Genomic DNA, 17,598 nt, shown 5'->3' with positions numbered 1-17,598 from the left:
GCAGGGGGGGGTGGCAGGAAGTGGCGGGGAGGGGCAGGTGGGAGGGGCAGGAGGTGGCAGGGGGGTGGCAGGAAGTGGCGGGGAGGGGCAGGTGGGAGGGGCAGGAGGTGGCAGGGGGGTGGCAGGAAGTGGCGGGGAGGGGCAGGTGGGAGGGGCAGGAGGTGGCAGGGGGGGTGGCAGGAAGTGGCGGGGAGGGGCAGGTGGGGGGAGGGGTAGGAGGTGGCGGGGGGGGCAGGAAGTGTCGGGGGGGGGGCAGGTGGGAGGGGCAGGAGGTGGCAGGGAGGGGGTCAGGAGGTGGGGGGCGACCCCCCCACCCCCGTTGTGTCACCCCGGGGGGGTCACCCACGTACCACAAAGTTCGGGGTCCTCGCAGTGGGGCTCCCGCTCGCCCCCCCCTGGCTCCGCCCGGCCCGGCCACGTGTCCCAGTTCCAGTCGTCTGGGGGGGCACACAGGGATGTTATTTTGGGGACAAGGGGGACGGTGGGGATGATGGGGGCACAGGGACGATGCGGGGGGACACAGGGACAATGGGGGGGAAACAAATGATGGGGACACAGGGACAATGGGGGGGACACAAATGATGGGGACACAGGGACAACGGGGGGACACACAGGGATGATGCGGGGGACACAGGGACAATGGGGGGACACAAATGATGGGGACACAGGGACAATGGGAGGACACAGGGACAATGAGGGGACACAAATGATGGGGACACAGGGACAATGGGAGGACACAGGGACAACAGGGGGGACACAAATGATGGGGACACAGGGACGATGTGGGGGACACACACAGGAATAATGGGGACACAGGGACGATGGGGGGACATAGGGACAATGGGGGGACACAAATGATGGGGACACAAAGGCACAATGAGGACAAAGGGACAATAAGGGGTCACAGGGATGATGGGGACACAGAGGGACAATGGAGGGGATAGGGACAATGGGGTCACAGGGACAATGAGGGGACACACAGGGACGATGGGGGGACACATAATGGGGACACACAGGGACAATGGGGACACAGGGACAATGGGGACACAGGGACAATGGGGAGACAGGGACGTTCCCCACTCACCCTCCAGCTCTTCCTCCTCCTCCTCCTCCTCGAACTGCGGCTTCTCCTCCTCCCCACAGCCGTAGTAATCGTCACCGAAGCACTCCTGGGGACACCGGGGGACATTGGGGACACCGTCGGGACATTGGGGACACCATGTGGGCACCACAGGGATACTGGGGACACCGTGAGGATATTTAGGACACCATGGGGACACTGTGGGGACTCTGGGGACATCGGGGACACTATGGGGACAATATGGGGACACCGTGGGGACATCTGGGACACGTGGGGACACTGTGGGGACACTGTGGGGACACCACAAGAACACTGGGGACACCGTGGGGACATCTGGGACACCGTGGGGAACACTGTGAGGATACCATAGGAACATTAGGAACACCGTGGGGACACTGGGGACACCACAGGGATACTGGGGACATGAGAACAACTGTGGGAACATTGGGGACACCGTGGGGACATGAGAACACTGTGGGGACACTGTGGGGACACTGTGGGGACACCGTGGGGACATTGGGGATACCACAAGGACACTGTGGGGACACCATGGGGATACTGGGGACACCGTGGGGACACCATGGGGATACTGGGGACACCATAGGAACATTAGGGACACAGTGGGGACACAGTGGGGACACTGTGGGGATACCACGGGGACATTGGGGATACCACAGGGACACCGTGGGGATACCACAGGGACATCGGGGACACTGTGGGGATACCACATGGACATGGGGGACACCGTGGGGACACCATGGGGATACTTGGGACACTGTGGGGACACTGAGGACACCACGGGGGACACTGAGGGGATACCGTGGGGACATTGGGGATACCAAAGGGACACCGTGGGGATACCACAGGGACACTGGGGACACTGTGGGGACACCGTGGGGACACCGTGGGGACACCCACAGCCATGAGGCGGTCGTGCTCGGCGGGGTCGAAGTCTCCGTCCAGCGCGGCCGCGGTGAAGCCGACGGCGCCGTTGCCGGTGGCCTCGCGGAGCCGCCGCAGCCGCGCGGCCACCTCCTCCCGCTTCAGGTTCTTGAGCTGCTTCAGCTCCTCCCGCCGCGCGGCTTTCTCCTGCGGACGGACAGACAGACACGGGGACAAAGAGCTGGGGCCGGAGGAGACGAGACTGAGGGGGGACTTTAATTCTATAACTATGATTCTATAAGGTCCCAATCCCTGACATTCTATGACCCGGGAACTCTATGACCCGGGAACTCTATGACCCTGGAACTCTATGATCCCGGAACTCTATGACCCGGGAACTCTATGACCCTGGAAGCTCGGTCCCTTCCAATCTCTGACATTCTATGGCTCTAAGACTCTATGGCTGGCTCCACAACTCTATGGTTGGCTCCACGACCCTATGGCTGGCTCCACGACCCTATGGCTCTATAACGAGGTCAGTCCCTTCCAATCCCTGACATTCTATGGCTCTACGACTCTATGGCTGGCTCCACGACCCTATGGTTGGCTCCATGACCCTATGGCTGGCTCCACGACCCTATGGCTGGCTCCACGACCCTATGGCTCTATAACGAGGTCGGTCCCTTCTAATCCCTGACCCTCTATGGCTCCAGCACTCTATGGCTCCAGCACTCCATGGCTCCGTGACCGCCCCCCTCACCTTCCTCTTCCTCTCCCGAATCTGCTCCCGTTTCTCCTTCCTCCGCTCGTCGCGGCGCCGCACGGAGCTGGGGATGAATCCGCGGGTACGTCTGCACCTGGGGGGGTTGGGTCAGCGCCCCACGTCCTGCACCCCCCCCGGATTAACCCCCCCAAGAAAACTCTGCCCCCCGCACCACAAATTCTGAGCCCCCCCCACCCCAAATTGTGCAAAGGAGGGAGGGAAACGAGGGGTTAATGAGGAGGAATCGGGGAGTAATTTGACCCCCAAAATCCGCGTTAGCCCCAAATTCCACCTCCTGCACCCCAAATTCACCCCCCCCCAAATTCCAACCCCCACACACCCCAAATTGTGCAAAGGAGGGAGGGAAACGAGGGGTTAATGAGGAGGAATCGGGGAGTAATTTGACCCCCAAAATCCCGCGTTAGCCCCAAATTCCACATCCTGCACCCCAAATTCACACCCCCCCAAATTCTAACACCTCCCCCCCCAAATTCTAACCCCCCCCCCGCCCCCAAATTGTGCAACGTGTAAAGTGGGGAGGGAAATAAGGGTTAATGAGGAGGAATAAGGGATTAATTCAACCCTGTGTTAGCCCCAAATTCCACATCCTGCACCCCAAATTCTACACCCCCCACACATTCTAACCCCCCCACCTCGAATTCTAACCCCCCCCACCCCAAATTCTCACCCCCCCCACCCCAAATTGTTCCACATGCAAAAGGGGCAGAGAAACGGCGGTCAACGAGCAGGAACCCGGGACTGAGCGTTTCTGTTGATTCCTCCCCAAAATATCCCACGTCAGCCCCAAATTCTGACCCCCCCACACCCTAAATTGTGTCCCCCCCCCAATTTTGCCCCCACCTGCTCAGCATCGGGCTCCTCGAAGCGGAAATTGTAGCGTCGCTCGAAATCCTCCTGCTTGGCCAGGAAAAGTTCCCCCTCATCCGAGGAGTCGGAGCCCAAGTGGGGGCGGGGACGCGCTGTTGGGGGGGTAAAATGGGGGGGTCAGGGGGGGTACATGGGGGGGTTTTGGGGGGCTGGGGGGTCCCCGCTCACCCCTGGTTGTCGTCGGACTCGTCCTGGTGCCGGTAGCGCTGGTTCAGGACGTAATCGCGCAGGAAGCGCTCGCCCGGGTCCAGAGCCGGGTTGGACCAGAACTGCTGCAGGGGGACCTGGGGACATCGGGGACATTTGGGATGTGGGGGGGATGTTGGGGACATTGGGGGCACGGGGGGACATTGGGGGACATGGGGGGGATGCTGGGGGACACGGGGGACATTCGGGACATCAGGGACTTTGGGGACACAGAGGACATGGGGGACATGGGAGACCTGGGGACACATGGCGGGGACATCGGGGACCTGGGGACATCGGGGACACTGAGTGGGACATTGGAGACATGGGGGACACGGAGGACATTGGGGACCTGAGGGGATGCTGGGGACATGGACCTGAGGGACATCAGGGACTTTGGGGACACAAGGGACTTTAGGGGGACATCGGGGACTTGGGGGACATGGGAGATCTGGGGGGGACATCGGAGACCTGGGGACATAGGGACATCGGGGACATTTGGGACATGGTGGGGATGTTGGGGACATGAGGGGATGTTGGGGACATGGGGGGATGTTGGGGACATGAGGGGATGTTGGGGACATGAGGGGATACAAGGGACTTTGGGGACATGGGGGACCTGGGGGTGACACTGGGGGGACACCAGGGACACGGGGGGGGTCACAGGGGGGACATGGGGGATAGCGACACAGTGACAAACAGGGACACAGTGACAACGGGGACACAGTGACAACGGGGGGTGCCCGAACTCACCAGGTCCTGCAGCGGCTCCGGGGGGGGCCCCCCCTGGCCTTGAGCCATCGCACGTACTCCTCCTCCTCCCGCTCCTGGGGGGACACACACACACTCTGACACCCCCGGACCCCCATGCACCCCAAAACCCCCCCATTGAACCCCCTCCCGCACCCCAAAACCCCCCCCCGGACCCCCAACCTGCCCCCCTCACCTTCTCCTCCTCCGTGCGGTTCCGCGGGCCGCAGCAGCGCCGACCCCCCCCGGGCTCCTCCTCATCGTCACTATCGGCCACGAAGGCTCGAAAACTGGGGGGACACACACCCAGTTACCCCCCAATCTGGGGGACCCCCCTCAAAGTATTAACCCCCCCCAAAGAGTCCCAGCCCCCCCAAAATGTGTGTCCCCCCCCCACCTCTCTTCAGCTCCCGCTGCTCCTCCGCGTAGCTCCGGGACGCCGCTCGCTGCGGAGAAATGGGGGGGGTCAGAGAAATTGGGGGGGCAGGGGGATTGGGGGGGGGCAGAGGGGTTTGGGGGGGGCAGATTTGGGGGGGATAAAGATTTGGGGGGGATAGAGATTTTTAGGGTAGATTTGGGGGGGATGGAGATCTAGGGGTCAGAGGGATTTGGGGGCAGAGACATTTGGGGGGGGCAGACTTGGGGGGGTTGGAGATCTGGGGGTCAGATGGATTTGGGGGGACAGAGGGATTTGGGGGGACTGGGAGGGGACAGAGATCTGGGGGTGTCAGAGATTGGGGGGGACAAGGATTCGGGGGGGACACAGGGGTTGGGTGGGCAGATTTAAGGGGGACATAGAGATTTTGGGGCCCAGAGCATTTTGGGGGACAGATTTGGGGGGATTGGGAGGGATGGAGATCTGGGGGGTCAGAGACATTTGGGGGGGGCAGATTTGGGGGGGGTTGGAGGATCTGGGAGGTCAGAAGGATTTGGAGGAGACAGAGGGATTTGGGGGGACTGGGAGGGGACAGAGATCTGGGGGTGTCAGAGACTGGGGGGGGACAGAGATTTGGGGGGGACTAAAGGATCAGAAGAGCAGATTTGGGGGGGGACATAGAGATTTTGGGGCTCAGAGCATTTTGGGGGGGCAGATTTAGGGGGATTGGAGGGGGATGGAGATCTGGGGGGTCAGAGACATTTTGGGGGGGCAGATTTGGGGGGTTGGAGATCTGGGGGGTCAGAAGGATTTGGGGGGACAGAGGGGACAGAGATCTGGGGGTGTCAGAGATTGGGGGGGAACAAGGACTTGGGGGGGACATAGAGGTTTGGGGGGGCAGAAGGACCAGGGGGGCAGATTTGGGGGGGACACAGAGATTTTGGGCTCAGAGCATTTCGGGGGGGCAGATTTGGGGGGGATGGAGACCTAGGGGGTCAGATGGATTTGGGGGGACAGAGGGAACAGAGATCTGGGGGTGTCAGAGATTGGGGGGGACAAGGATTTGGGGGGGACAGAGATTTTGGGGCTCAGAGCATTTTGGGGGGGCAGATTAGGGGGACTGGGAGGGGATGGAGATCTGGGGGGGGTCAGAGACATTTGGGGGTGCAGATTTGGGGGGGACAGAGATATTTTGGGGGGGGTACAGATTTTGGGGGGATTGAGACAGCACAGAGATCTGGGGGTGTCAGATTGGGGAACAAGGATTTGGGGAGGGACACAGAGATCTGGGGGGGTCAGAGGGATTTGGGGGGGGTCCCACACAACCCCCCCTCCCCAGACCCACCTTCCTCCGCTCGGCCGCCGCCTCCTCATCCTCCTCATCTTCCTCATCCACGTATTTACTGGGGGGAAGGCGGGAGGGTCAGAGCCCCCCAAAAATGTGCCCCCCCCCAAAATGTGACACCCACCCCCCAAAATCCTCACCCCTCCTTCTCCAGCACCACTTTCCTCTCATAGTCCTTCAGGTACATGGGCTTGGCCGGGCGCTCTTCATCCTCCTCCTCCTCCTCCTCCTCGCTCTCTGATGAGTCTGTGGGGCGGGGGGGGGGTTGTGGGGATCCCCCTGAATTTGGGGACCCCCCCCAGGGGTTTTGGGGCCCCCGCTTTGGGTACCTAGTTGGCTGTAGAAGGTGGCGTCGGGTTGGTAGATGCGGGGGTCGCGGCTCTTGAGCAGCGCCAGCGTGCGGTAGAAATCCCGCTCCAGGCGGGGGTCCTGCGGCTAGGGGGGACCCAGGCGTCCGGGGGGGGACCCAGGCGTCCGGGGGGGGGGACCCAGGAGTCCGGAGGGGGCGGACCCAGGAGTCCGGAGGGGGGGGACACCCAGGCGTCCGGGAGGGGACCCAGGAGTGCGGGCAGGGGGACCCAGGAGTGCGGAGTGGGGGGGACCCAGGTGTGCGGGGAGGGGGGGGGGGGAACCCAGGTGTGCAGGGGAAGGGGGGGGACCCAGGTGTGCAGGGGAAGGGGGGGGACCCAGGTGTGCGGGGGAAGGGGGGGGACCCAGGTGTGTGGTGGTGGGGGGGGGGACACCCAGGCATCCGGGGGATCCCAGGAGTGGGAGAGGGGACCCAGGCATCCGGGGGAGGGATCCTAGGAGTGTGGAGGGGGGGGACGACCCAGGAGTGTGGAGGGGGGGGGGACCCAGGAGTGTGGAGGGGGGGGGGACCCAGGAGTGCGGTGTAGGAGGGGGGGACCCAGGAGTGCCGGGGGGAGGGGGGGGACCCAGGAGTGCCGGGGGGAGGGGGGGGACCCAGGAGTGCCGGGGGGAGGGGGGGGGGGGGACCCAGGAGTGCCGGGGGAAGGGGGGAGGGGGACCCAGGAGTGCCGGGGGAAGGGGGGGGGGGGGACCCAGGAGTGCCGGGGGAAGGGGGGGGGGGACCCAGGAGTGCCGGGGGGAGGGGGGGGGGGGACCCAGGAGTGCCGGGGGGAGGGGGGGGGGGGGACCCAGGAGTGCGGGGTGGGGGGGGGGGGAACCCAGGAGTGCCGGGGGAAGGGGAGGGGGGGACCCAGGAGTGCCGGGGGAAGCGGGGGGGGGACCCAGGAGTGCCGGGGGGAGGGGGGGAACCGAGGAGTGCCGGGGGGAGGGGGAGGACCCAGGAGTGCCAGGGGGAGGGGGGGACCCAGGAGTTCGGGAGGGACCCAGGAGTTCGGGACGGGAGGGACCCAGGAGTTCGGGAAGGCGACACCCCCCCTCACTCACCACATCGTCGCCGCTGGACTCGGACTCGGAGCTGGAGTCCCCGGTGTCCCCGGTGTCCCCGTACCGGTCCTGCACTGCGGGGACCCCTCACCCACCGCCACCGGAAAGCGGGGCGGGGGGAAGAGGCGGGAAAACCCCTCCCCGGTCCCCGTTACCCCCCGGGCCGCCCCCCCGAGGCCCCGCCCCCGCTCACGTCGCTGCAGCTCCTCGCGCCGCCGGTACCGCCCGTACCGCTCCGCGAACGCCGCGTTCACCCGCAGCTCCGCCATCGCGCCCGCCGCCGACGTCACTTCCGCTGCCGTCAGCACGTAGCGATGGCCACGCCCACTCCGCTCTCGATGACCACGCCCACCGCGCTCCCGATGGCCGCGCCCCCCTGCTCTCCAATGGCCACGCCCACCGCGCTCCCGATGACCACGCCCACTCCGCTCTCGATGACCACGCCCACCGCGCTCCCGATGGCCGCGCCCCCCCCGCTCCCCATGGCCACGCCCACAGCGCTCCCTATGGCCGCGCCCCCTCCCCGATGGCCCCGCCCACCGCGCTGCCGATGGCCACGCCCCCCGCCACCCATGGCCACGCCCACCGCGCTTCCCATGGCCACGCCCACCGCGCTCCCCCTGGCCACGCCCACCGCGCTCCCACTGCCCCCGCCCCACCGCCGCTCCCCAATGGCCCCGCCCACTCCCCGCTCTTAAAAGGGAAACGGCACTGCGGTGGGGCCCACCCGCTCTCACCGCGCCCCCAAATCCCCCCCCCCGCGCTCCCCGGGATCCCCAGAGCGCCCCCATCTCCTTCCCCAGCCCCCCCTCTACTCTCCATACCCCCCCACAACAGATCCAGGGGCCGCTGGTCTCGGCTGAATCTTTATAACAACAGGAGAGGGGGTGGAGGGGGGGACCCCGAAATCTGGGGGGGGGGATCCGGGGATCCGGGGGGGTCCGGGGTGCGCCCCCTAGCTGGTGCGGAGCTGGTAATCTACAAGAGGGAGAGGAGTGAGGGGGGGGCCGGGATGGGGGTCCCGGGGGGTTCTGGGGGGTTTTGGGGGTCCTGGGGGGTTTTAGGGGTCCTGGGGGTCCCGGGGGGTCGTGGGGGGTCCTAGGGGGTTTTGGAGGTCCTGGGGGGTTTTGGGGGTTCTGGACGTCCTGGGGGGGTTCTGGGGGTCCTGGGGGGTTTTGGGGGTCCTGAGGGTCCTGGGGGGGTTCTGGGGGTCCCGGAGGGTCCTGGGGGGTTTTGGGGGTCCTGAGGGTCCTGGGGGGGTTCTGGGGGTCCCGGAGGGTCCTGGGGGGTTTTGGGGGTCCTGAGGGTCCTGGGGGGGTTCTGGGGGTCCCGGGGGGTCCTGGGGGGTTCTAGGGATCCCGGGGGGTTTGGGGGGTTTTGAGGTCCTGGGGGGTCCTGGGGGATTCTGGGCGTCCCAGGGAGTCCTGGGGAGGTTCTGAGGGTCTCAGGGGGTCCCGGGGGGTCCTGGGGTTCCCGGGGGGTCCTGGGGGTCCCGGGGGGTCCTGGGGGGTTTTGGGGGTCCTGGAGGTCCCGGGGGTCTTGGGGGGTCCTGGGGATTTTTGGGGGTCCTGGAGGTCCTGGGGGGGTTCTGGGGGTCCCGGGGGGTTCTGGGGGTCCCGGGGGGTCATGGAGGGTTTTGGGGGGTCCCGGGGGGTCCTGGGGGGATTCTGGGGGTCCTGGGGGGTCCCGGGGGGTCGTGGAGGTCCTGGGGGGGTTCTGGGAGTCCCGGGAGGTTCTGGGGGTCCTGGGGGGTCCTGGGGGTCCCGGGAGGTCGTGGGGGTCCTGAGGGGGGTTCTGGGGATACCGGGGGGTCCTGGGGGGTTTTGGGGGTCCCGGGAGGTTGTGGGGGTCCTAGGGGGGTTCTGGGGATCCCGGAGGGTCCTGGGGGGTTTTGGGGGTTCTGGAGGTCCTGGGGGGTCCTGGGGGATTCTGAGGGTCCCGGGGGGTCCTGGGGGTCCTGGGGGTTCTGGGGGTCCTGGGGGGTCCTGGGGGTGTTCTGGGGGGTCCCGGGGGGTCCTGGGGGGGTTCTGGGGGGGGTCCCGGGGTCCCACACTCACCCCCGCTCTGGGTGATGTAGCGCACCCAGGGCAGCGCCTGGTACCCGCTCTTCTCGATGATCTTCATGTACCGCACCTGGGGGGGGGAAACGGGGATGGACCCCCCCGGGCACCCCAAACACCCCAAAGTGTCCCCTCCACCCTGTCCCCAAATCCCAGGGGACACCCCATGACCCCACATCCCTTGTCCCACCCCTTGTCCCCCTTGTCCCCCTTGTCCCCGTTGTCCCCATTGTCACCTGGATGCCGGACACGGTGAAGAAGGGGATCCCTGTCCCTAAATCACAGGGGACACCCCCAGGTCCCCATGGCCCTTGTCCCCAAAGTGTCCCCTCCACCCCATCCCCAAAACACAAGTGGCCACCACTCTATGGGCCCCATGGTCCTCGTCCCCAGTGTGTCCCCTCCAACCTGTCCCCAAATCACAAGTGGTCACCACCCCATGGCCTTTGTCCCTAATGTGTCCCCTCCGTCTTGTCCCCAAAACACAAGTGGCCACCACTCTATGGTCCCCATGATCCTTGTCCCCATGTGTCCCCTCCATCTTGTCCCCAAACCATAGGGGACACCCCCAGGACCCCATGGCCCTCATCCCCAGTGTGTCCCCTCCATCTTGCCCCCAAATCACAGGGGACACCCCCATGGCCCTTGTCCCCATGTGTCCCCTCCATCTTGTCCCCACAACACAAGTGGCCACCACTCTATGGCCCCATGACCCTTGTCCCCATGTGTCCCCTCCATCTTCTACCCTATGGCCCTTGTCCCACCACATCCCTTGTCCCACCCCTTGTCCCCCTTGTCCCCCCTTGTCCCCATTGTCCCCATTGTCCCCTGGATGCCGGACACGGTGAAGTAGGGGATCCCTGTCCCTAAATCACAGGGGACACCCCCAGGACCCCACAGTCCTTGTCCCTAATGTGTCCCCTCCACCTTGTCCCCACAACCCAAGTGGCCACCACTCTATGGTCCCCATGATCCTTGTCCCCATGTGTCCCCTCCATCTTCTCCCCAAACCACAGGGGACACCCCATGACCCCACAGTCCTTGTCCCCATTGTGTCCCCTCCATCTTGTCCCCAAATCACAGGGGACACCCTCAGGGACCCCATGGCCCTTGTCCCCCAAGTGACCCCACCACCCCATCCCCAAAGCACAAGTGGCCACCACCCCACGGTCCTTGTCCCCATGTGTCCCCTCCATCTTCTCCCCAAACCACAGGGGACACCCCATGACCCTATGGCCCTTATCCCACCACATCCCTTGTCCCACCCCTTGTCCCCCTTGTCCCCCCTTGTCCCCATTGTCCCCATTGTCCCCTGGATGCCGGACACGGTGAAGTAGGGGATCCCTGTCCCTAAATCACAGGGGACACCCCCAGGACCCCACAGTCCTTGTCCCTAATGTGTCCCCTCCACCTTGTCCCCACAACCCAAGTGGCCACCACTCTATGGTCCCCATGATCCTTGTCCCCATGTGTCCCCTCCATCTTCTCCCCAAACCACAGGGGACACCCCATGACCCCACAGTCCTTGTCCCCATTGTGTCCCCTCCATCTTGTCCCCAAATCACAGGGGACACCCTCAGGGACCCCATGGGACATGTCCCCAAAGTGTCCCCACCACCCCATCCCCAAAACACAAGTGGCCACCACCCCACGGTCCTTGTCCCCATGTGTCCCCTCCATCTTCTCCCCAAACCACAGGGGACACCCCATGACCCTATGGCCCTTATCCCACCACATCCCTTGTCCCACCCCTTGTGCCCCTTGTCCCCCCTTGTCCCCGTTGTCCCCGTTGTCACCTGGATGCCGGACACGGTGAAGTAGGGGATCCCTGTCCCCAAATCCCAGGGGACACCCCATGACCCCACATCCCTTGTCCCATCCCTTGTCCCCCTTGTCCCCCCTTGTCCCCGTTGTCCCCATTGTCCCCTGGATGCCGGACATGGTGAAGTAGGGGATCCCTGTCCCTAAATCACAGGGGACACCCCCAGGTCCCCATGGCCCTTGTCCCCCAAGTGACCCCACCACCCCATCCCCAAAACACAAGTGGCCACCACCCCACGGTCCTTGTCCCCATGTGTCCCCTCCATCTTCTCCCCAAACCACAGGGGACACCCCATGACCCTATGGCCCTTATCCCACCACATCCCTTGTCCCACCCCTTGTCCCCCTTGTCCCCCCTTGTCCCCATTGTCCCCGTTGTCACCTGGATGCCGGACACGGTGAAGTAGGGGATCCCTGTCCCCAAATCCCAGGGGACACCCCATGACCCCACATCCCTTGTCCCACCCCTTGTCCCCCTTGTCCCCCCTTGTCCCCATTGTCCCCGTTGTCACCTGGATGCCGGACACGGTGAAGTAGGGGATCCCTGTCCCCAAATCCCAGGGGACACCCCATGACCCCACATCCCTTGTCCCATCCCTTGTCCCCCTTGTCCCCCCTTGTCCCCGTTGTCCCCGTTGTCACCTGGATGCCGGACACGGTGAAGTAGGGGATCTCGAAGCGCACGCGGATGGGCGGCCGCCCCTCGTCCTCCTCCCTGTCCACGCTGGGCAGCCCGAAATGCGCGCGCAGCACGTGCTCCCGCCCCCCCTGTCACACGCCGGGGGGGTCAGGGGACACGGGGACACTCGGGGACCCCCCCGGGGACACTCGGGGACACCCACCGGGAAGGATTTGATGCTCCAGATGAGCAGGTTCTTCTCGGGGAGGTAACGGGCGGCCCCCGCGCTGCTCTTGAACTTGGGGGAGTCGGCGTCGCTGGGCACGGGCACCGCGATCTCCACCGCCGTGGCCACCGATTGCTTCTTGAACTGGCCCTTGGCCTTGGGGACAGTTGGGGACATGGGGGGTGAGGGGGTGGGGTGGGGTGGGGGGGGTCCCCATGGTGGGGGGGTGGGGGGGGTCCCCATGTGTCACCTTGACCATGATCTCCAGGCGGCTGTGGGAGAACTTCTCGATGACCGACTCGATCCAGATCAGCGGCTTCACCTGGGGGCGTCACCGACGTGTCCCCAATGTCACCATTGTGTCCCCAGTGTCACCGATGTGTCCCCAGTGTCACCAACATGTCCCCCCCAATGTCACCATCATGTCCCCAGTGTCACTAATGTGTCCCCAATGTCACTGATGTGTTTCCAATGTCACCAGCATGTCCCCAGTGTCACCGACATGTCCCCAATGTCACCATTGTGTCCCTGGTGTCACCGACGTGTCCCCAATGTCACCAACGTGTCCCCCCCAGTGTCACCACCATGTCCCCAATGTCACCAACGTGTCCCCCCCAGTGTCACTACCATGTCCCCAATGTCACCAGCATGTCCCCAGTGTCACCAATGTGTCCCCAGTGTCACCGACGTGTCCCCAGTGTCACCGACGTGTCCCCCACAGTGCCACCAACGTGTCCCCAATGTCACCAACGTGTCCCCAGTGTCACCAATGTGTCCCCAGTGTCACTGCCATGTCCCCAATGTCACCAATGTGTCCCCAGTGTCACCACTGTGTCCCTAATGTCACCCGTGTGTCCCCAATGTCCCTTGAGTGTTCCCAGCATCACCGCCATGTCCCCAATGTCCCCTGTGTGTCCCCAGCATCGCCTGCATGTCCCCAACGTCCCCTGCATGTCCCAGTGTCCCCTGCATGTCCCAGTGTCCCCAGTGTCCCCAGTGTCCCCACCGGGGTGTGCAGGCGGTAAGCCATGAGCTCGAAGTCGCCGTCGGGCGGGATGAAGGAGATGGTGCGGTCGTTGTCGAAGCGGGACAGACGGACGCACTGGTGGAACTTCACGTCCTCCAGCTCCACCGACTTGTTCCTGCCCCCTGGGGTTGGGGGGGATGTCACCGGGGGCGTGAGGGGACAGGGAGGGGTGTCCCCCCCCACCCCGTGCCCGTTGGTGACACTCACGTCCCGTCAGCTCGAACAGGACGCGGTCGTTGAGGCCGAGACGCAGCTCGGGCATCCCCGACAGGAACACCTTCAGCTTGATGCTGCCCACCACCTCGCTCAGCAGCACGCTGCCCGTGGCGCTCACCTGCGGCATCGGCATCATCAACATCAACATCATCATCATCATCAATATCAACATCATCATCACCATCAACATCACCCCCATCCCCATCCCCACCACCTCGCTCAGCAGCACGCTGCCCGTGGCGCTCACCTGCGGCATCGGCGTCATCATCGTCATCATCATCATCGTCATCATCATCATCAACATCATCATCACCATCAACATCATCATCATCATCAACATCACCCCCATCCCCATCCCCACCACCTCGCTCAGCAGCACGCTGCCCGTGGCGCTCACCTGCGGCATCGGCATCATCAACATCAACATCATCATCATCATCAATATCAACATCATCATCATCATCAACATCACCCCCATCCCCATCCCCACCACCTTGCTCAGCAGCACGCTGCCCGTGGCGCTCACCTGCGGCATCGGCGTCATCATCGTCATCATCATCATCGTCATCATCATCATCAACATCATCATCACCATCAACATCATCATCATCAACATCCTCATCATCAACATCATCATCAACATCATCACCATTAACATCATCCCCATCCCCACCACCTCGCTCAGCAGCACGCTGCCCGTGGCGCTCACCTGCGGCATCGTCGTCATCATCATCATCAACATCATCAACATCAACATCATCATCAACGTCATCATCATCAACATCATCAACATCATCATCAACATCATCATCATCAACATCATCAACATCATCATCAACATCATCATCATCATCAACATCAACATCATCATCAACATCATCACCATCATCGTCATCAACATCATCATCATCATCAACATCATCACCATCAACATCATCATCAACATCATCATCAACATCATCATCAACATCATCACCATCAACATCATCATCACCATCAACATCAACATCAACTTCATCATCACCATCACCATCATCATCATCAACATCACCATCAACATCACCATCAACATCATCATTAACATCATCACCATCATCACCATCATCATCATCAACATCATAATCAACATCAACATCATCATCACCATCATCATCATCGCCACCAACATCATCATCACCATCATCACCCCCATCCCCATCACTTGTCCCATCCCCATCACTTGTTCCATCACCATCTTCATCCCCAACCCCATCACCATCTTCATCCTCATCTCCATCACTGGTCCCATCCCCATCATCATCCCCATCCCCATCTTCATCCCCATCACCATCTTTATCTCCATCCCCATCCCCATCCCCATCACTGGTCCCATCCCCATCTTCATCCTCATCACCATATTCATCCCCATCACTGGTCCCACCACTATCATCGTCCCCATCATCATCTTCATCCCCATCCCCATCACCATCTTCATCCTCATCCCCATCACTGCTCCCATCCCCATCTTCATCCTCGTCACCATATTCATCCCTATCATCATCCCCATCACTGGTCCCACCACCATCATCATCCCCATCACTGATCCCACCACCATCATGATCCCCATCACTGGTCCCACCACCATCATCATCCCCATCACTGATCCCACCACCATCATGATCCCCATCACTGGTCCCACCACCATCATCATCCCCATCACTGGTCCCACCACCATCATCATCCCCATCACTGGTCCCACCACCATCATGATCCCCATCACTGGTCCCACCACCATCATGATCCCCATCACTGGTCCCACCACCATCATCATCCCCATCACTGATCCCACCACCATCATCATCCCCATCACTGATCCCACCACCATCATCATCCCCATCACTGGTCCCACCACCACCCCCACCCCACCACTGCTCCCATCCCCCCCATCCCCCCCATCCCCCCCACCCCCCCCCTCACCAGCAGGTTGACGGACTCGATGACGTCGATGAACACCTCGTTCTTCTTGTACTTGATACCCTCGGAGCGCCAGGACACCGCGTTGGTCACCGTGCTGGGGACGCGCCACTTGCCTGTCTCCAGCTTCCTCCCCTCCTGCGTGATGTACCTGTTGGGGGGGGTGAGGTTGAGGGGGGGGTCCCACAGCCTTGGACCCCCTCCCCAAAACCCCACTCACTCCTGCAGGATCCTGCTGTCCGTGGTTTGGGGGAACCCAAAGTCCATCAGCTCATCCAGCAGCTCGTAGACGATGACGAAGTTATCACGGATGCTCTCCTCCTCCAGCTCCTTGAAATACTCACAGAAAACCTTTTGGGGGGGGGTTAGCAGCTCCTAAATTATGTCCCCCCCCCCCCAAAACCCCTTAGGACCCCCCCAAAACCCCGCTTTGACCTCACCTCCACCACCTTGTAGAGGAAGGCGTAGACCAAGGCGGCGTTGCCGTTCTTCTTGGTAGTGGCCACCACTATGGTGGAGTTAAGGAAATGGGGTGATACGGGGGGGGGTCTATGGTTGTGGGGGGGGGGTCTATGGTTTTGGGGGGGGGTCTATGGTTTGGGGGGGGTCCGGATACGGTAGAGGTTGGCGTGTTTGATCCAGAGGAAGTGGACGGGCCCCAGCGGCAGCAGCGGCGCCAGCGCTCCCTCCTCCTCCCGCCGCACCAGCAGCCCCAGGAACTGCTCGATCTCCCCCAGACCCACGTCCCCCTTGTAGTTACGGCTGATCAGGGGCTGTAAGAATTAAAGGGGGTGGGGGGGGGGGTCAAAAATTTGGGAGACCCCCCCACCCCAAATCACCCGCAACACCCCCTCGGGGTCACAAGGTCACCGGTGGGTCACCTTGGGTGACCTTCAAGGTGTTGGGTGCCCCCCCCCCAACGCAGCACGCCTGGGTCCCCACCTTGTGGGGGGGGGGTTGGGGTGGGTGGGGGGGGGTTAGGGAATTGGGGGGGGTCTCACCTTCCCCTTGAGGTCCAGGATGAAGAGGGCGGAGGCGGCCATGGCCCCGGCAGCCACCGCGGCACCTGCGCCAGGTGAGCGGCTGCGCCCAGGGGCGTGGGGGCCTTAAAGGGGACGCACACCCATTATTGGGGGGGGGGGTCACCTCACACGCCCCCCCCTCGCCCCGGGACCCCCCCGCACTGTGTGCTTGGGGGAGCTCCCGGACGCCTGGGTCCTTCGCTTTCTGCAGCACAATGGGTGGCACCCTCAACCTGGGGGGGAGGTCCCTACAGCACCCTTTGGGGGGGGCTCTGAGGACCCTGGGGGGTGTGGGACCCTCACCCTGAACATGAGGGGGGGGGTCCCTGCACCCCCCGCCCCCCACCATGGGGGGGCCTGCATCCCAAGACCCTCCACCCGCCTCGGGGGGGTCATGGGGTCGCTCATCCCATCCCGAGGGGGTCCCTGCACCCCCAAATCACGGTTCTGACACCCAGGGTGGGGGGGGGTCCCTGCACCCCCCGCTCCCCACCATGGGGGGGGTCCTGCAGCCCCACGACCCTCCACCCATTTCGGGTGGGGTCCCAAGGTCCCGAGGTCCCTCATCCCATCCCGAGGGGATCCCTGCACCCCCAGATCCCAGTTCTGACACCCCGGGGTGGGGGGGGGGTCCCTGCACCCCCACATCCCGGTTCTGACACCCCGGAGTTGGGGGGATCCCTGCACCCCCAGATCACAGTTCTGACACCCCAGGGGACACGAGGACCCCCCCCCCCCCCCCATCGATATAAGTGAAGCCCCCAGTTCTGTGGGACCCCCCAGGGCTGCTCAGGGGTCCTCAAAATTGGGGTCCACAAAACACACGGGTACTCAAGAATGGAGGTCACATACACTGGGTCCCCAAAAGTGGGGGGTCCCCAAGACTGGGGTGTCCCCAAACCCTGGAGATCCCCAAGTCTGGGGTGTCCCCAAAGCCTGGGGGTCCCCAAAACCTGGGGTCCCCAAGCTT

General features: G+C 63.4%; 2 protein-coding genes across 3 annotated transcripts; both read right to left on the bottom strand.

Annotated features, from left to right (window-relative positions):
- Positions 1 to 299: 299 nt before the first annotated feature.
- KRI1 (KRI1 homolog) lies at positions 300 to 8,000 on the bottom strand. The gene is given in 15 exon segments (XM_080364527.1): positions 300 to 437; positions 1,085 to 1,169; positions 2,000 to 2,170; positions 2,724 to 2,798; positions 2,800 to 2,820; positions 3,588 to 3,687; positions 3,689 to 3,706; positions 3,783 to 3,898; positions 4,554 to 4,627; positions 4,948 to 4,996; positions 6,272 to 6,329; positions 6,412 to 6,517; positions 6,601 to 6,706; positions 7,685 to 7,758; positions 7,878 to 8,000. Coding segments are annotated over 15 exon segments (1,242 nt in total). The 5' UTR covers positions 7,954 to 8,000; the 3' UTR covers positions 300 to 324.
- A 639-nt stretch (positions 8,001 to 8,639) lies between these two features.
- On the bottom strand, positions 8,640 to 16,649 carry AP1M2 (adaptor related protein complex 1 subunit mu 2; the record flags this gene model as incomplete). 2 transcript variants are annotated; one of them, XM_080364528.1, is made up of 12 exons in its annotated part: positions 8,640 to 8,662; positions 9,742 to 9,817; positions 12,208 to 12,333; positions 12,408 to 12,566; positions 12,661 to 12,732; positions 13,417 to 13,559; positions 13,639 to 13,771; positions 15,610 to 15,757; positions 15,827 to 15,957; positions 16,047 to 16,114; positions 16,223 to 16,379; positions 16,608 to 16,649. In XM_080364528.1, the coding sequence occupies 12 exons, from the start codon at positions 16,647 to 16,649 to the stop codon at positions 8,640 to 8,642; spliced, it is 1,278 nt and encodes a 425-aa protein (XP_080220654.1). The 2 variants fall into 2 exon arrangements, with proteins under 2 accessions (XP_080220654.1, XP_080220655.1); XM_080364529.1 differs by having other exon boundaries at positions 13,645 to 13,771.
- Between the last annotated feature and the right edge of the window lie 949 nt (positions 16,650 to 17,598).

This window comes from Nesoenas mayeri (genome assembly GCF_963082525.1).
Source record: "Nesoenas mayeri genome assembly, contig: SCAFFOLD_203, whole genome shotgun sequence".
Taxonomy (NCBI): Eukaryota; Metazoa; Chordata; class Aves; order Columbiformes; family Columbidae; genus Nesoenas; species Nesoenas mayeri.
The sequence above is the reverse complement of the archived record's forward strand: the minus strand, read 5'-3'. Positions and strand labels throughout refer to the sequence as shown.